At 38.0% G+C, this 19,500-nt stretch overlaps 1 protein-coding gene and 1 non-coding gene across 2 annotated transcripts; one reads left to right on the plus strand and one right to left on the minus strand.

The window, feature by feature from the left end:
- Positions 1–1,868, plus strand: LOC125146007. The gene is made up of 2 exons (XM_047821428.1): positions 1–144; positions 1,287–1,868. Exons 1-2 carry the CDS (start codon positions 22–24, stop codon positions 1,866–1,868), a joined length of 705 nt encoding a protein of 234 aa, XP_047677384.1. The 5' UTR covers positions 1–21.
- A 15,649-nt stretch (positions 1,869–17,517) lies between these two features.
- Positions 17,518–17,590, minus strand: trnav-aac. Its single transcript has one exon. It is a non-coding gene; the product is annotated as a tRNA-Val (tRNA).
- Between the last annotated feature and the right edge of the window lie 1,910 nt (positions 17,591–19,500).

Here is a 19,500-nt window from a genome sequence, read left to right on the forward strand (position 1 = left end):
CCGTGGCCATATTTACAAGAAATGTTTCTATACAATGGTATAAAAGATTCTTCCTACCGGATGAAGTGCCTCTTATGCCTACCGAAAAACACAGAAATTTTGGCATTCAAAAACTCCCCGTCCAACCTGAAGAAGCACATCGAGGTAAGTTAAATTAATAGTTATTCAGTAAAGCCACAATGTCAATGTGATTCAACATTAGTTATCATAAGCCGTAGATATCTGGCTAACGTGATGGCCAGGCTAACGTCTGCTTGTTAACGTTGTTAATTAGCATGGCGCACATGTTTAGTTAACGTCAACTTAAACGTTACACCGCTGGATTTAATTCAACCGAGAACTCTCAAAGACATGCCCATAATACTGAAACATGCTAAACTGTTTATGGTATATCATAAATGCTGGGCCGAATATTTCCTCAGGTAGGCTAATGTTAGATTGAGAAATATTTTTTTAAAAACTGCCATGTTAATCAGTGGCAGGTTAGAAAGAAAGTGTTAAGGGCTATATTCTCGTCTTCAAAAGCATCAAATGTTTTGTCAAACTTGAGATTTCCTTTTATGTTAATTAACTCAAACTCAGTGGTTGTAGGATAATGTTGGGCTAAAGTTATAAATTGTGAATGTACGCTTGCATTGTTGATCAAAGTCATAGTGCTTTTATTGCCACAATGAGTTTTTCTTTTAAAAAAATAATTTTTATTCAGATTTTATCTTAGTAGAGCAGCTATCTTAAAGGGATACACCTTTTTTCAAAATCTGCACTTTTTTCGGAAAAATATAGAAACTCTTTGGTTATTTTTGAGCGCGATGCTAATGGTCTAATCAGAGTCAATGGATTATGCTAAGCTATGCTGAAAGTGGTAGCGCCAGACCCGGAGAGCAGCTGAATTGATTCCAAAATGGTAAAAATCAAACGTTTAACTAAGGTACAGTACATGCAGTGGGAGATAAACAATAACACAAGTACAGTACAGGCTACAAAACACAAACAGCAGGTTGTACCAGTTAATAGTGTTATTGCCTAGGTGTTAATGGTGGCAGTCTGAGTGTTTATAATTCTATGTTATTGAAACGAGATAATATGGTGACATAGTAAGTTAACACGTTTTTAAAAATGAACTCGTTTTTAAAAATGAAACTATATTCCCATCAGTGATGCAAATTAGAACTAGTTTCATAAACATTATCTAACTGCAAGTAAGTCAAATGACAATTGTTTTTGTTGTGTGACTTTTAAATCTTGTAGCTAAAGTTGCTCAATAAATGTCTCTCCCTCTGAAACAGAGAAAGCATGTACACCACCTCAAAAGGTATGAAGGGCTTACGTCAACAAAGAGAAAAAGGGCTCCTGAGACTCCTACCACCACCTCCAGCATCAAGCAGACCACATTGGTGAACTCCAGGACTGTGTCTCAAAGGCCCATTGACAAAGCTATAGTGACTTATGTGGTCCAAGGACTCCAGCCATTCCATGTTGTTGAAGAACAAGCATTTCAAGATTTTGTGAAGGAACTGCAGCCTAATGCAAAAATTATGTCACGGCTGACTCTGCGCTCCATGATTGATGATGCCTCCAGGGGAATGAAGAGGGCTGTGACTGAGGCCATGAGGGGAGTTGACCATATCGCCACCACCACCGACTGCTGGTCTGTCAGAAGGCGGAGCTTCATTGGTGTTACTGCCCATTGGATTGACCCCGACAGTCTCAAAAGATGCTCAGCAGCCCTAGCCTGTAAACAGCTGAGAGGTTTGGACACATTTGATGTTTTGGCAAGTGCCCTGAATGACATCCACTCTGAATTTGAAATTCGAGGGAAGATTGTGCGAACAACAACAGACAATGCCTCAGACTTTAAAAGCGTTTAACATTTTTGGTGAAGATGAGAACAATAATGCCATTGGAAGTGATGGTGATCATGGCAGTGCATCTCAACCAGGAGAGGAAGATGAAGATGATCAAGAAGGGGATGAAGAAGTGGAGTGCGTTGATGTGTCAGCACTTCTGACTGAATATGATGGTTTAGAGTTCCAGCTCCCAAAGCAACAGCGCTGTGCTTGTCACCTACTCAACCTAATAGCTACTGTTGATGCCATGAAAGCAACATCCAATGAGGCGTACAAGAAAGTGTACCGTTCAACATTTGGGAAGTGTAGTGCACTTTGGAACAAATGTGGAAAATCCACCCTTGCAGCCGAAACTGTTGAAGATGCTTGCTCCCTCCAGCTGCTGCACCCGAATTCCACCAGGTGGAACTCCCTGTTCCTGGCAGTGGAAAGACTGCTGAGAATAATTAAAGAAAAGGGAGAGGGGACCATCAGAGTCATCTGCACTGACTTAAAGCTTCCAATGTAAGTAGGAATTATGTGTTTTATTTTGTTTTATTTAATCAAAATCAAACATCTGGAATGTCTGTCTTTGTCCCATTCTTTCGTGGACACTAATAACTTTACATTACATCACATTGTATCCCACTTCCACTTATTATTTGTCAATTTTACTGAATTACTCTGCAAGCAGTTATTTTGATGAAATGGTTACAGTGTTTATAAAAACAATGTTGTTGTGTTTTGTTTTCAACAGGTTTAATCCAGCTGAACTCGCCTTTCTCACAGAGTATGCCACTGTCATGAGCCCTGTTGCCCAGGCTACCAACAGCTTGCAAGCAGAAGCAAATGCCATGATGGGGTGGCTACTTCCAACCATCAACCTGCTCACTGTCAAGCTTGACAGAATCAAGTACTGCAAGCCTCTGGTGGATGCTCTACAGGAAACTTTTATTATTGTCTTATTTTCTATTTATTTTCTATTGTCTTAATTCTTCAATGATTAATTTTAATTATATTTAAGTTTCTTTGCCACTTTGTCTCAATGCTTAAATGTTTTATGTAAAGTACATTTTGAATTGCCTTGTTGCTGAGATGTGCTATAAATAACCTGCCTTGCAGGTGGGAATCATAAACCGTTTTGGCCACATGTCAGGAGAACCAGAGTTGATTGCTGCTGCGATTCTGCTTCCGAAATTCCGAACAATGTGGACAAAGGATGAAGCCACAATCAAAACGGATAAGATATCATGGTGATAGTGAAAAATTGTGTTTTTCACAATTTGTCATACTGGCAATTCACAAATCAAGATTCTGATTGCTGCACAACAAATTTAACCTCAGTACTAATAAAGAAACCTTGAATTATGGGTGCATGGATAGTACATGAAACTAAAATAACAAACCTGAAATTAAAAGTTTGTGTTGGGATCATGGCAGATTAGACAGTTGCATTAGTTGTATAATTTATATTTTATCCACACTATTTCAGGAACTGACTACATCAGGCAGCATCTGGAAGAGCCCTCACTGCAGATAGGCCATGCCAGCAGGTCCACTTCATCTGATGAAGATGACTTTTTCTCTGCCCTGCAGTAATCTCAGATACAAGATGGTGCCAAACAGCTGGATGGGTACTTGGCCTGTTCAGCAGATCACATGGACTTGCTGAATCCTTCCCAGCAGTGTGCAAGCTTTCTGTGAAGCTGAACACTCCTCTACCTGCCTCAGCGGCCTGTGAAAGGCTATTTAGCATTGCAGGACTTGTCTTCAGTCCAAGAAGAGCAAGACTGAATTCTGGCAACTTTGAAAACCAGCTTCTTTTGAAGATGAACAGACATCTTTTCAGTTTAAACTAATGACTGGCAAAATTTTGGTCATGTGGTATGAGCATTTGTAGGGCTTACTCCCCAGGTTACAAGCCCTACAAATGCTCATACCACATGACCAAAATTTTATCCCTACCTGCAGGTAATTATTTATTCATTTTTAAGAAATGTTATTATTTATTTTTAATTTTTACCTTAAGTTTCATACAATAGTGAAATTTCTGTTTCTGTTTTTTTTTCTTTGTCAGCTCTAAGAATATGTGAGATTAAGAAGATATGGGAACCTTGAGTATGCTTTACTATAAGAAAGTCAAAATAAAGTTCTCAATTAAAGTTCTAACCGCTTTCTTTCTTTCTTTTTTTTTTTTAGACTTTTTACTTTTACTTCAAATACTTAAGTACATTTAATACCAGAAAATTACTTAAGTACAGTATATTTCAGATACTTTAAGACTTTTACTTGAGTAATATTCTAAAAGGTGACTTTCACTTCTACTAAAGTCTTTTCCTAGTACGATACTTGTACTTTTACTGAAGTATTGCTTTCTAGTACTTTATACACCACTGTATATATATATATATATATATATATATATATATATATATATATATATATATATATATATTACTTCTACTTAAGCCTGACACTTCCTGAAACCTGAACATTCCTCTCTGTATTCCCAAAGAACACGTGTGTGGATTTTAACAACAGTCTCGTGGATTATTTGTCCTCAGCCTTCTCATCTTTTTGCTTCTATATAAAGTAGTTCTATGTCATCCCAAGCTTCTCAGCTCTCCTGGCATCTTCACCATTTTAGGCAGCATCCCTTATGCCTCCTTGTCTCCCACCTACTTCTCCCTCTCCAGGATGTTCTTATACTTATATTCACTAGGACTTTCAACAATATACTTCTTTTGATCCATGTTTCTCTGAGTGATTATTTCATTTTAATTAGCTTATCTTCTACAGCTAAGACACTTAGGCTTAATTGATTATGTGCTATAAAGTCTGATTTTAATACAATTTAGATTCAGGTAGTTAGACTGAGTGATTATATTTTTACACTTTTTCACACACTCTCCTTCTCTCAGATTTTTCTCAACACTTCCCATTACAAAAATAAAAAGTTTTTGTTTTATTGCATTACTTGGAGATTAACATTATTCAGGGAAAAAAGTTTACAAAATTCTCTGAATTATCCCTTACATAATACAAAAACACAGTTTATTTAATAATAATTTTCAAAGTTTCAAAGTTTTTAATATTAAAACATTACATATAAATTAACATAAAATATAATATACAATATTTACAGTAATATATACACTTTATTGAAAAAAATTGGCTGTTCTTTCTCCTCCTCTTCTTCTTCTTGAATGCAGGAAAATGCTGAAAAAAGTAAAGTAGACATGCACTGATTATCATTATATATAAAAGAAATAATATAATAATTACCAAATTTTAATTACAGTTTATTATGTTATAACAATATTATACTATTATTGCTCTGGTCTTAATAATTATGATATTCCAAAATTCCACATGTATTCTATTGAGCAGATTGAAGAAATTCAATCATTGCAAAGTGTGTGTAATGACTGCAGAATAAAATTGTGTAACCTTTGTCTAAGAATTATTGTGTGCATCAGAGTACTTACCACGTCCTGGCCAGCTTCCCTCGCCTGAAGCACAGCTGCAATCTGCTCAACCTGCACACACATATGAATGACAGTAAATTGACAGTGTTTCATATATCTGATTTGTGTATGATGATTGCTCCCTGTTCGGGGTCGCCACAGCGGATCGTCCGATTCAGGTTTTGATTTTGGCACAGATTTTATGTCTGATGCCCTTTATCTGTGCTCCAGACTAGAACTGATCGTTAACCGCTCATTGGCTGGCTTGATTTTGTGCCAGTGAGAGCACAAGATATAATTGAATAAGCAACTGATATACATAAATGTGAGTATCTGTAAATAAGTCATTAGTGGGTGTGGCTTTGTTTCCACACAAGTAAAGCTAACTCATGTCAACTGCATGAATCAGACAAAACACAATTTATATATTGCTAAACATCTAGACAATTTACTAAAACATACAAAATGAAAACAAAAAGAAAGAGTAACCCCCTCTATGTGTGTGTTTATGTATGAGTGTGTGTATGTGTACACACACTCATACATAAACACACACATAGAGGGGGTTTATGTATGAGTGTGTGTATGTGTACACGTACATGGGCATGCTGACGGTTGGGCTCTGCAATCAAGTTGACCAGGTCGTAGTTGTTCTCTCCTTCGATAACCAACCTGGTTATATGTTTGGCCCTCGTCGGGTAGATTTTCTCCACTAGGGTAAAAATTCACTTATCTGGAGAGAAAGAGGGAGAGAGATGCTGCTTTGTCTTTTGTTTGGCTCCATATTCCAAGTATGAGTGTAAGGTAGGAGTGTAAAGTGTAGGAGTGTAAAGTAGACTGTATACACTGTTGTATTGAAGGAAACACTTCTCATGCTGTGAGGAAGTGTATTTGAGCTGTATTTGTGTATAAGTTTGTATATGACTGAGACTCACCCAGCATCCTGATCCGTTCTTCCAGATCAGCTGACTCCAACATGTAGATTGTCAGCGGCTTCCAAGCTTGTGCAGGAACAGCAGACTGGGGAAGTAAAATATTATTATTATTATTATTATTATTATTATTATTATTATTATTATTAAATAGAATTAAGTAAACATCATAGATGTAGATAATATATTATAATATATTGCAATATTAAGCAAAAAATGTTGTGTTATTAGTGTGTGTATGTGAGTTTGAATCTGTTTAGCTGCAGAACTGTTCAGTACCTCAGACTGGGAGATGAAGGAGCCTGTAGACAGAAAAACATAATAATACAATTTAAGTTAAAATACATTTTATTTTCGGGGGGGGGGGAGAGAGAGAGAGAGAGAGAGAGAGAGAGAGAGAGAGAGAGAGAATAATAATAAACTATAATTAAAAAGAGCCTGTAATGTTTGTTATTAATCCTTAAATAACAATATGACCGTCACTGTGCTGTTGTGTAAATGAGATGATTAGCTACATTCTACAGGTAGAAATCACATTGTAACTAAAAGTCCAGAGCGAATCATATATGTGTCTAATCAATATGTTACACCTGGTTTACTGTAAAACCTGGAGCAAGGATTGTGAAAAGTCACCAAACAACACAGGAAATATTTTATTGTGAAAATAAAATCGATTTGTAAGTCAAGCTCATCGATTCGGTTCAGTATTTTTAGTGTCATTTATCCCTGTGTCCAAGTTCGCTAGCACGGTAACTAGCATTGTGCTAATTCACGTCAAAAGAGGATCTCACTTAGATAGAAAACATTAGACTGTAACACGGTGTAATTTAAACCTGCTTTATTGTAAAAACACTATGAAATTAAAGTCACATTCTCTTACCGTGACCTGACTGAGTTTGGTTGGGAGGAGCGCGGAAATCCGTGGTTTTTCTTTCTGTCTTTTAATTTGGATGTAGGATGTAGCTCCGTGCAGCTCAGTGTTGTGTTTGGATTTAATAAGGTGGTGCTGGAGGTTTGGGGAAGTGATTAGATGTGTTATTGTTGTGTTTATTTAGTTCAGTTACAGAGTGACTGTCTGGGGAAGAAACTGTTACAGAGGCTGCCAGTGGTGATCCAGATGTTTTGATACCTTTTGTCAGATATCAGGAGAATGGTGAGGGTGATACCCACAAAGTTGGTGGCTTTATAAATGTATGATTTCTTGTAAGGATCCTCATTAAAGGTAAGAGTGACCATGATGTTTCCAGTGGTTTTTACAATCTGCTGTAAGTTCTTGTGCTCTGAGACTCAGTGCAGTTTCACATATTAAACAGTGACCAGCAGAGTAGCACAGACTGATCATGGAGGGTCAATAGTGATAGATTTTTCTCTAAATGAATGAGCTGTCTCCTAATAATCCAACATGTGTCAAAAATATAAACACTTTATAAGTCACAAGAGAGACAGAATTTCCAAATATGGCATGTAAATTAAAAATTCTGTATAGCTCCTTTCAGAATTAAAAAGCTCTGTGAGATTTTGTACAGTGCATCTGGATTTCCTGTCACTGTGGGCTGCAGAGCACAGTAGTATAGAGCAGAGTCTGATACAGCAGCAGAGGAGATGATCGGTTCCACTTGTGTATCATCAACTTTAACAGACATTCTTGGGGGAATGTCAGAATTTATTGATCCAATTTTATAAATATAAAAAAGGTACTCAGGATTAGATTTTGGATATTGTCTGTACCAGTACAGGTAATTGTTTCCTGTAGCACTGCTGAATTTATATCTGCAGGACAGAGTGACATCAACACCTTCATCTTCAACTTTATGAATGAAAAGTGTCTCTATTGAATCTGCCATAGAGCCACCTGTCATAGAGAACAGAACATAATGTTTTTAAATAATCAAGTCAGAACAACATGTGAGAATCACTTTCTATGCTATCTCACAGACTAATTAATCACTAAAGACATAATTATATATTATACATATTATAAATACAACACTTAATACTTTCTGATATAATCAACAATAAGGTTAACTCACCTAGTGAAAACCATAGACACATGAGTATAACAGTGAACATGATGACTGGTTTTATCTTAATGAAAATATTCTTTCTGTATATGTTAACATCATAAAGGTTCATGAAGCTCCGCCCACAGCATCACATGACAGTGTCACTAATGTTACTGACGGACTGTAGATTCTTACTGAAACATTTGGCTTTATATTAAGCCTCAAATGTCATGAACTCAAAATGTAACAGGAATAATTTAAAAAAATAATTATTTAAATTTTTTTAGTATTAAAAGCATAATTTTGGTGATTTATTTATCGACTTTGTAAAAAACAAATCCTGTTCTTTTAATAATTCAAGTATCTTTGCTCAGAAAAATATTTTTATGTCTCATGAACATTGATGCTTTTAGGACCAGTTCATAAATAACAGTGTATTTTTTAAATAAGTTATAGAATACTTTATGCCATTTTTTACTACAGAAAATTTGTAGTTTGTACTGGGTAATTTAGGCTTTACTATAACCAAACAACAAGGATAGAGTTTATTATTGGTCCAGAAATGATGGTTGATCTTCAAAAACAAATTGGCAACATAGACAGATGACTGAATGTAAACATGTAAATAGCTCCAGAGCACAGTAGTATAGAGCAGAGTCTGATACAGCAACAGAGGAGATGATCAGATCTACTTATTTTTTATTATCATCAACTTTAACAGACATTCTTCTTTGAGTGTTGGAAAATAGATCTCCACTTTGAAGAATATTAAGAAGGAACTCGGGTTTTGATTTTGGGTATTGTCTGTACCACTGCAAATTTCCTGAAACACTGCTGGTTTTATATCTGCAGGACAGAGTAACATCATCACCTTCATCTACAACTTTATGAGTGAAAATTTGGCATTGAGTCAACTATCATAGGGAAGAGAATATGTTTTTAACCTTTACATAATAAAGCCATAAATGCATGTCATATTCTTCTACAACACAGACTAAACTACTGTGTTACAATCCTTTTTAAATAACAAAAACTCACTAAGTGAGTTCATCAAAAAACAATCTATAATTTGATGTTGTATTTATTCTTCTGACAGTTTAAAGAGTTGTTTTATCTGAACTGGTTTATCTGTAATGATCTTATTTACTGATATTAACCATGACAGGGTTTTTGTGCAGTATGTATGATAGAAGAACAGGTAGAGTCTATATCACAGATGGTTTATTGAGAAAAGGATGTGAAAAGAACATGAGCAGGTTTATATGGTGGTCTAATACTTGGTCTACCATAAGCCAACTTAGATCACCATCTTGTGTTCATCAAGGAAAAAACCTTAAAGGTGGGGTATACAATGTTTGAAAGCCAATGTTGACATTTAAAATCATCAAAACAAACACGCCCCTAACCCAAAGGGTGTCACCACAGGTGCTCTGCCCCACACATACATAAGCAACCCAGGCAACTATTATGCCGGAACCTGCTGGGGCACCTGGCCAAGGGTATATTTTATCAATTAATTAACTCAGTGAGTAATACTATAGTAATACCAATGAGTTTTTTTAGTACTGTGTGTTGTACCGTGAAAGGTTTAGCTCCATTTCATGCGGAAGACAACGTGCAATACCTGCTTCTTGCCTTATTGTAAGCTTTTCGTTTTTATCCGCCATGTCAATCTTTCAATCGCTTTCGGCTAATGTCAGACATACGCACTCAACACTCTTGAGAAGACATGAGCCTTTCTGCTAATTGGCTACACATTTGTTTTGTTAGTCGGCCCGACCCAGATTTCTGAAGCATTTTTTAAAACATTGTGCACCCCACATACAGTCCTACATTACAGGCCAAAAGATGTTTGAGCTGTCAAAAAGAATATATATGTTTTGCAAATATATTTATTTGTAAAATATTTTTTCTCTCTGTAATAATGTAATTTGTTTTCTGTCTGTTTTAACCTCTTCAAGACAGACGTGGTGGTCTTGCTGTTGTTCACTACAACAAACTGTAAATATTCAGTGATATAACCTCATTTCAGTATCTGGCAGTTAAGGTGTTTGTTTTGTTGGTTCTGTAACTTTATATTTCTGAATTAGTAAAGTAATTTCAACTTAAGTGTTAACAAGGATGTCTCATTGAGGATTATTTTCTGTTAGAGAATAGAGAACTATTGATACTGAGTGTTTTTTGTTTGTTTGTTTATTTTTTGTTTTGCTAGCTATAACAAAGCACAATCAATAAGTTTAAGAACATTGATGATCAAGAAATGTTTATTTCTCAAAAAATATGGAGGCTTTTAAAAAAAATAGCAACATTGCTCATTTAAGATTTACTGTACTCAAACAACAACATCAACAGATTTTATTATTGGTCCAGAAATGATGGTTGATCTTTAGAAACAAACTGACATCGTAGACAGATGACTGAAGAAGTGAGTGTAAACATGTAAATAGCTCCATCTTTTGAGAAAAGCATGGCTCTGCTTCAGTCATGTGTAGTGCTTTATGTACAATGCAGCTGGGTTTCCTGTCACTGTGGGCCTCAGTTCACAGTAGTATAGAGCAGAGTCTGTCACAGCAGCAGATCTTATCTTGATCATGTCTTATGGACAATTGTTGATGAGGTGGTTGAGCTGGTGTGACAACTTTTCCACTGTCATCAATCATCAGCAGAAAGTCAGGACTTGATCCAGGTTTGTGTTGATACCAGAGGAGACTGTAAAATGATCCAGTATATGTGCAGGACAGTGAGATTTTGCTGCCTTCCATTGAAAATACATTGATTTGGTCTGGTTTAATGCCATTGTGAGCAGCCTCTGCTATAAAAACATTACAACAAAATTGTATATTTTAATAGTAAATGACACATTTCACATGGAGAATTGTGTGTCTTAATTAGAAAAAAGAATCCTTTTGTGTACAGTGTATATGACTTACCAACATCAGCAGGAGTGAAAAACACCATGAAGAGGAACAACATTGTTCTCCTGAGTGTTTAGTTCAAACCTCTAGCTTTAGAAATGAATGTCAGTGTTACTATTTGATGTACATCTCCACTTGTAATTATGCATATTCATGACAACTGTGTTGTTCTGTATACTCTTTATATAAATCTCTGTAGAAATATTTTATATTAATAATAAAATGTGTTCATTGCCTTGTGTGTGTTATATTCAGTTTGTTTGAGTAAAGAAATGCAAGAAGAGGGGTAGAAGAGGAGTAACATTGTTATCCTGCATGTTTAGTTCAGGCCTCTAGCTTTAGAAATAAATGCCATTGTTGTGTCTCTGATGTCTCCACATGTAGCTGCACACATTCAGACACTTATTCATATTCATGACAATGATGCTTCATCTTACACTACACAGGGAGGTGAACTACTGCTGTACTAGAGATTACTTTTTTCATTATTTGTCTATGTATTCTATCAACAGTAAGTTAATGCACTGTTCTTAAAGGGCCATGAATTCTTGTTTTATTTTCTCTTTTCTTATGATATTAAAATATTTATTTTTTCCATCATCTTTAATTATTCCTATAATTATCACAGACTACAAAATATATATAAACCTCCACCTACCATATAAACATAAGCACAGAGAAAGTGACCAGAAAAGGTAAAATAATTAATTAATAAATTCTGTATCAAATGCAATTAGTAACAACTGCCACTAAATGTTCTGTTAACATCAGATAAAATGTAGTTTGGATGATGAACATGTACATGAATTGACTGCAGAGTGTAGTCGTTGTTTGCTCTTCATACTTCATTTTCTTTTCAGTTGCATGTTATGTGTGTCTGTGGTTAATTTAGGTAAAAACAGAAATACATATAAAAAAAACTACAATTTAAATACAAAACTACAAACATCAGAGTGTCTGTTTTCATTTGAGGCATTAATCCTCACTGTGGAGTGTAACGTGACAAAGAAATTAAATGCTGAGAATTGACACAATAAAACAGGCAGAAATTCCATTTCATGTTAGTGATTAATGAGCCTGTGATAATCACCATTAACTGGCAAACCACCAGTCAATGCTTTCATGCCAGAGGTCATTGCATGCTGTGTGGTGCTCCATGACCTCACCTAAACTTCATTTCCTTTTATTGTAGTCACAATTAAATAAAAGGAAATGAAATTTATGTGACTTCTGCTCTATATGTTAAAGATGCTGACTATATTAACAAGCTCTATTTGCTCTAATAGCTATTTGTTGACAGTAGCTGCTTTGCCAGCCTTCTCTCCAACACCAATTTACCCCAGTTTCACACCACTGGTCATGATGGGCAAAACAATTTTTTTATTCAAATGTACATAAAATGTTAACTGACTTAGTACCAATTTGGTTGTTTTTTTATAAAGTATTATTTGTACACTAATGAATAATTATGATAATGATAATTAAACTATAAGATAATTAGTGTCTTAAATGTGACCAGCAGGCTCAGTCACCACTCCAGAGGTTTTTCTATTATAGATAAATGTTGTGGCAGCAACTTTTGATCTATATTTAAAGAAACACAGTTAGAAACAGAGTTGGTGGTAAAAGCAAAGAATGATATTTATTTTGCTGCAGTAAAAGGCGTCTTCCACAGTGCAGAATGCTGAGTCTACACAGTGAAGGTGCAGGTTTTCATTACAACCAAGCAGAAGCCACAGCTGATTCCACCTGTTTAAGGAGCTGTTTTTGGCTTTTAGTAGACTCTGGTGTGGCTTCTCCTTGGTTCGAATGAAAACCTGCACCCACAATGGCCCTTTCCGGATAAGATTGGAGATCCCTGTTTTAACACACAGAATGTTTAAGGCAGGGGTGTTTTATGGCAGGACCATTTGTTGTAGGACCTCTTATGGTACGGTCTTTGATGCAAGACTCCAAAACATAATCCAGTAGGTCACCAGGATCATGGTGATGACCTGCAACGATTAGGGTTGATAAAAGTAAATGGCTTTAATTTCAGAATTGCTGCTTAGTTAAAGTCCAGCATGCTTTACCTGCACCACTCTGTACAAGCATACCCCAGATGGGACTCAAACCCACAATCCCTGGCTTGGGAGGCCAGTGCCTTATCCATTAGGCCACTGCTGTTTTGAGTTTCTGGCATTTTGGGTTTCTGCTGGAGGCATCTAAGAGCTAAACTGCAACAAATCTGAACATTAGGCCATTTCATTTTAGCAGAGGATGGTTTCAATCCATCAACGTCTGGGTTATGGGCCCAGCATGCTTCCACTGCACCACTCTGCTTCACCACACCCCCCAAATAGGACTCAAACCTACAATCCCTGGTTTAGGCAGACACTGGAGCATGGCTGTATTAAGTCACTGCTGTTTTGATTTTCTGGCAATTTGGGTTTCTGCTGTAGGCACCTAAGAGTTAAACTGAAAAGTCTTTGGACAAAACCCATTGTCTTTGATGCAAGAAGCCAAAGCTTCATTCAGTAGGCCACCAGGAATGTGGCGATGACCTGCAACGATTAGGGTTGATAGCAACAATTCTGAAAATAAAGCCATTTTCTTTTTAGTTAAAATCCAGCATGCTTTACCTGCACCACTCTGTGCAAGCACACCCCAGATTCCTCACAACCTTCATGCATGATTGTAGATTTGAGGTGCAGAAGGTTCTTAAATATCAGCTCACAGATCATGGCAATATGATAGTTAAAACTCTAGGAGAGAGAGTGTGCACCATGGAAGGCGATGGTATTTTTGAAAGTAGATAAGTAGTATGCCTCGCTGTGGCTGAAGGCAATGTATATAATGGTGACTCGGCCCGAGGGAGAGGCCAGGGAAGAGGAGGAAGTAATTCATACTCCTGAAGCCCCAGCACCTGTTTTTATTGTGGTAGGAATGGGCATTGTATTAATGATTGTAGGAGAAGACTTAGAGAGATGGGGGATGTTCCCGTAGGTCCCCTTTCAGCACCGCCTCCCCAAGCACCCCAGACTGCACCCCGCCCTTTCACCGTGATGCAGGCAAATCCTTATCACGCATAGGGCCCACAGAGCGCGACCCCAACCATGCTACATTGTACATATGAATTACATCAGGTAAATGAAATGCCTTTTCTTGAGTTATGTGTAAGTGGCACAGTATATTCTTTCCTCTTTAATACAGGAGCTACAATGTCAGTAATGGGGAAGCAATATGAGGGTCCTCTCTCAGGGGGATCCGTTAGCTCTGTGGGAATAGAAGGGGTCACAACAGAAACGCCTTTTACTCCAGCCCTCCTCGTCACATGATCCTAACATTTTTTTACATCACTGATATGTCAGTGTCCTTTTAGTCTTTTTGGGGAGGGATCTCATTAGCAGGCTATACGTTTCTATTAGCTTTTCTGGCTCTAAACTTGTCGTTTCTGTTCCTGAGTCTGCTCCACTGTCACATTTATCTGATATGACGTTTAACGACTGTTTTCTCTCTACCACACAGAAATCACCATCCCCATCTTTTGCTTTACTAGACACTCTACCGCCCTCATTGTGGGCTGATCATAAGAATGACGTGGGTCTCGTGCAGTGTACACCCTATGAGGCTAAGTTAAAACTTTTAGACCCTGTGTTTGTTTAACAATATCCTTTGTCTGAAGCTAAATTGCAGGGTGTGGGTGGAGTTTTACAATCTCTTCTACAACAGGGGGTAGTCAAACCATGTGTAAGTTCATACAACACTCCTGTTAATCCTGTCCCTAAACCGGATGGTTCCTGGTGCTTCACACAAAATTTGAGGAAAATAAATGACATCATCCCTGTGGCACCTATTGTGCCTCAATTCTCACCTCAATTCCATGTGAACATACTTTCTTTTCTGTTATTGAATTAAGTTCTGCCTTTTTCAGTGTTCCTGTCGAAGAGCAGACGCAGCCTCTCTTTGCCTTCACACACAGGGGGTGGCAGTATACGTGGACATGCCTACGACAAGGGTATATTGATTCTCCGGCAGTGTTTTCTGCCATTGTAAGGGATGCATTATGTGATCTTGTTCTCCCCACTGGTTCTGTTGTCTTACAGTATGCAGATGACCTCTTAGTCTCCGCAGCCTCTGAAAAACTCTGTGAACAAGCCTTCTTCTGCCTCCTGCGCCATCTAGCTTCAAAAGGATTCAAGGTTTCAAAACCCAAGTTGCAGTTCTGTCTGCCCACGGTGAAGTATCTAGGGTTTGAACTCTCACAAGGCAGAAAAAACTCTCTCAAGACTGTATACAGGTAATCCTCAACACACGGCATCCTGACACAAAACACGCGCTCATGGCTTTCCTGGGGCTGATAAACTACTGCCGTCAATGGATACCTTACTGTTCTTACTATGACAAATGCCTCCGGTCTGCAATCTCCCACAAGGACCCAATGCAACGTCTGCTAAGGTGGACTCCTGAAATGCTTGAAGCGTATGAGGCTCTGCAGACGGCTCTATGTTCCGCTCCTGCTCTGGGGCTCCTGAACTATGCGAAAGAGTTTCATCTCTATGCCTGCAATCATGAGGGCACTGCCTCTGCTGTCTTGGCCCAGGAGCATAGGGGGGCATGAGACCATGTGCATTCCTGTCTAAAACACTTGATACTGTTGCCCAGGGCTTACCAGCATGTCTCCGGGCTATGGCCGCCTGTGCTGTGATGGTACAAGATGCTGAGAAAATTGTCCTGTCTCATCCATCTCATTACATTCACCACATCAGGTAAAAGAGGTCCTTCAGAACTTACAGACTCAACACATGACGCCACGAAGGAGATCAGGTTATGAAACTATCTTAAGTTCAACCAGTAATCTAGAAATTAAAGCCACCTCCTCATTAGATACGTTAGGTCACGCTCTTGCATGTCTATTTAGAACTCAGGATGCCACACTGCAACACACTCCGCATGATTGTTGAAATCATTCACTCTACTAGCATTCACCCTGATTTAGATTCCACTCCATTAAATACAGGAGATTTGCTATTTGTTGATGGCTCTTGTTCAAAGCCACATGATGGTCACTTTCTGTATGGGTATTCTGTGTGTGCTCTGCCTGATGCTGTTGTTGAAGCTTATTCTTTACCTTTTATGTCTGCACCGGTCATGCTCAAGTTTCACAGTGTTACACATCACGCCCGAAGAGGGATATGGGAAGATATGAATAAACTCTTTTGTGTAGCTAATTCAAAAGGTACAATAGACTTAATCCTATCTAGATGTCTGACCTGTGCTCAAAATAATCCTAATAAAAGCACAGCTAAACATGAAAATCTTCCAATACCAACTGCACCATTTTTTGAATGACTTTTTTAAAATTGATTTAACACATATGCCACCACAGGGGCCTTTTAAATATCTCCTGGTGATGGTACAGTAGATAAGTTTTCAAGGTGGGTAGAGGCTTTCCCTTCAACGCGAAAATTCTAAGGTTGTTACACGTATTCTGGCCAAAGAAATCTTGCCGAGGTATGGTGTCCCACACACTATTGACTCAGACAAAGGAATGCCATTTATTTCTAAAATAACACATGATCTGTGTAAGTACTGCACCTGTCTCTGTCATGGTGCTTTCATTTTCCTTATCATCCCCAATGCTCAGGGATATTGGAAAGAACTAATCGAACAATTAAGGATAAGTTGACTAAAGCTATGTAGGCAACGGGTAGCGAAAATTGGGTTGATTTGTTACCCGCTGTTCAAGCAGAAATGAAAAAGACGTCCATTTATCACCACACAAAATTATTTTTGGTCGTCCATTTCCCACACCCTTGAAGAAGGTTAAGCCAGCTATAGGTACAACTAATCTTGGTGTGCACATCGCTGAGTATTCCGCTGCCCTGATTGACATTATCAAAACACTATGAACAAATATGAGCATCATGTCATTTCTAAGGTGCCGAAACACATCCCTTTAAAGTGGGAGATATGGTCCTATTTAAATCATTAAAATCTAAACCATTGGGCAAAAATAAATATGATGGGCCAGTGGAAATAGTCGCGACTGGGTGCACAGGTGTACTAACTGATCTTTTTCCATAATGGATCCATGCTACCAGGGTTAAGAGATGTCCTCCAGGGGTCAACTCCGCTGTGAATGTATAAAAGTGTACTCTGTGTGACACCATTTTCTTTGTTACAGAGATACAGCCTTTTAACCCTTCCATGAGTTTTCTAGAAAGTGCTTTCAAAGGTGCTCCTGGCTTCTCCCATCATCACTCCACGATGCTCAGCAGTGACCCGAAGGACCCTTCTGTGCCGTGATGGAAAAGGCTGCAAAGAACTGAACGACCACCTCTAGTAGGCCAGGAACATACTAATAGTGATTACTTGGTTAAAAAGCGTCAGCATGTTTCTGCCCAGTTTTGAACCGGGGACCTTTCGCGTGTTAGGCGAACGTGATAACCGCTACACTACAGAAACTACAAAGTGTGACTTTGAGCACTCAGTCTGAAAATAAATTAAGGAACCGACAAAAGGAAGAAAGAAACTGTTTCTTAATTTGATCGCAATAGCAGATGAGCAGCCACGTAAAAACTGTCGCACTATGTGGGAATCAGGCTGGTTTCAGGGGTTGTTTGTTTAAAAAATTTCTGTATGTTGTTTCAGCTGCAACAAACACTTGCATGCAGTTTAGTCCCCGTTGTGGAGAAACTGCTTCAGTCATGTTCAGAGTTTCAATTTCTGACTGCTCTTACACGAGCTGATACAACAGGTTGCTTACCGAAGCAACGTTCAAAAGCCTCAGCATGTTTCTGCCCGGTTGCAACCCGTGGTCCTTTCGCACCTTAGGCAACGCTATGAACGCTACAATACAAAAACTTCAAAGCACCACCATAGGCTTTCAACAAAATTAAAAAATTCTGGAAATGACTTAAGGAAGACAGAAAATGTTTCAGCATTTGATAGCCAAAGCAGATTACCACTAAACTTCAGAAACCACAGCAAAGACTATGCAACCTAGACAACCTATGCCGAGGCCTGGGAAACAACAAAGTAGCAAAATAAATAAGCGTTACTAAAATGCTTCAACTTTTATTCACCAAACTTTTCGAATTCAGCAGCCAAAATGTTGGTGGTATAGTGGTGAGCACGACCATTAACTCGCTTGTTTGAGGCTAAAAGACTTGATTGCAACTGTCAAAGACTTGAGTGCCACTATTACTGTTAGGCGAAGTGAGCGAGGCAGAAGCCGAGGCACCAGAAAAACAGGGTTTAATGAAAGAACTTGCAGAGTAAACACACTGGAAACAGTAAACAATAACGGACGCTGGAATGGAGCAAATGTGGTGCTTATATAGGCCAGTGTAATGAGGAGCAGGTGTGGTAATCAGTACGCTGGCGATGAGCTCCGCGCAGGCGGGGCGTGCACAGGAGAAGAAGCAGGGTGCTCCCTGACAATTACACAGTCTGGTCATGAGGGCCCAAATGCCTCGGTACCTTTTTCCAGACGGCAGGAGGGTGAAGGGTGTGTGGGGTCATCCACAATGCTGTTGGCTTTGCGGATGCAGTATGTGGTGTAAGAGACACCCCAATCTCTCACAGAGCGCCAAACTCGACTCTTATTTCCCGTAAACAAAAAGCCCAAATCCTTGTTTCTACCCGGAGACCTTTCGTATATGAGGCGAACATAACCACTACACTACAGAAACCACAGTAAAACCTGCCCACCCTTTGCTGAGGCCTGGGAAACATCAAGGTTTCAACATTTTCCATCACATAAAAAAAATAATTTAAAAATAAACACACATACAATCAATACTAATTAAATAAATATACAACAATGTTAACAATACATTCCAATCACTTAGTAACACATTTAAGCTATACTGTACAAAAAGTAACAATAGCAAACATCTCTCGCCTCAGACCGCCGCTATATTGGATTGCGTCGAGCGCTCACCGAATTCTGATTGGTCGAGAGAACATATAGCGTTTAGGCAAAAAACAGATTTGGCGCTTATCGCGGTTTGGAAAAGAACTGCATCTTGCAGTACATTTTAAACAAGGAAATATAGCGTTTTGGCATGACACATTGATGGAGCAGTATATAGGTTCACAACACAGCAAAATGACATGACAAACTCGTTTTTTTTATTTTTTATTTTATTGCGTTTTGGAAAAGAGCTCTTTATATATATATATATAATAATAATAATAGTTGAATATATATTCAACTATTATTACTATTTAATTTAATTGCAATTATTATATTATACCTACAATAATTATTAATTCTTAAATAAAAATTCAGTTGTAATAAAATAATATAAAGGTGTAATTACAGTTACAACCTGTCATACTGATATACTTGCACTTATACACCGTCTCCT

Source organism: Tachysurus fulvidraco, chromosome 1 (assembly GCF_022655615.1).
Source record: "Tachysurus fulvidraco isolate hzauxx_2018 chromosome 1, HZAU_PFXX_2.0, whole genome shotgun sequence".
NCBI classification, from domain to species: Eukaryota; Metazoa; Chordata; class Actinopteri; order Siluriformes; family Bagridae; genus Tachysurus; species Tachysurus fulvidraco.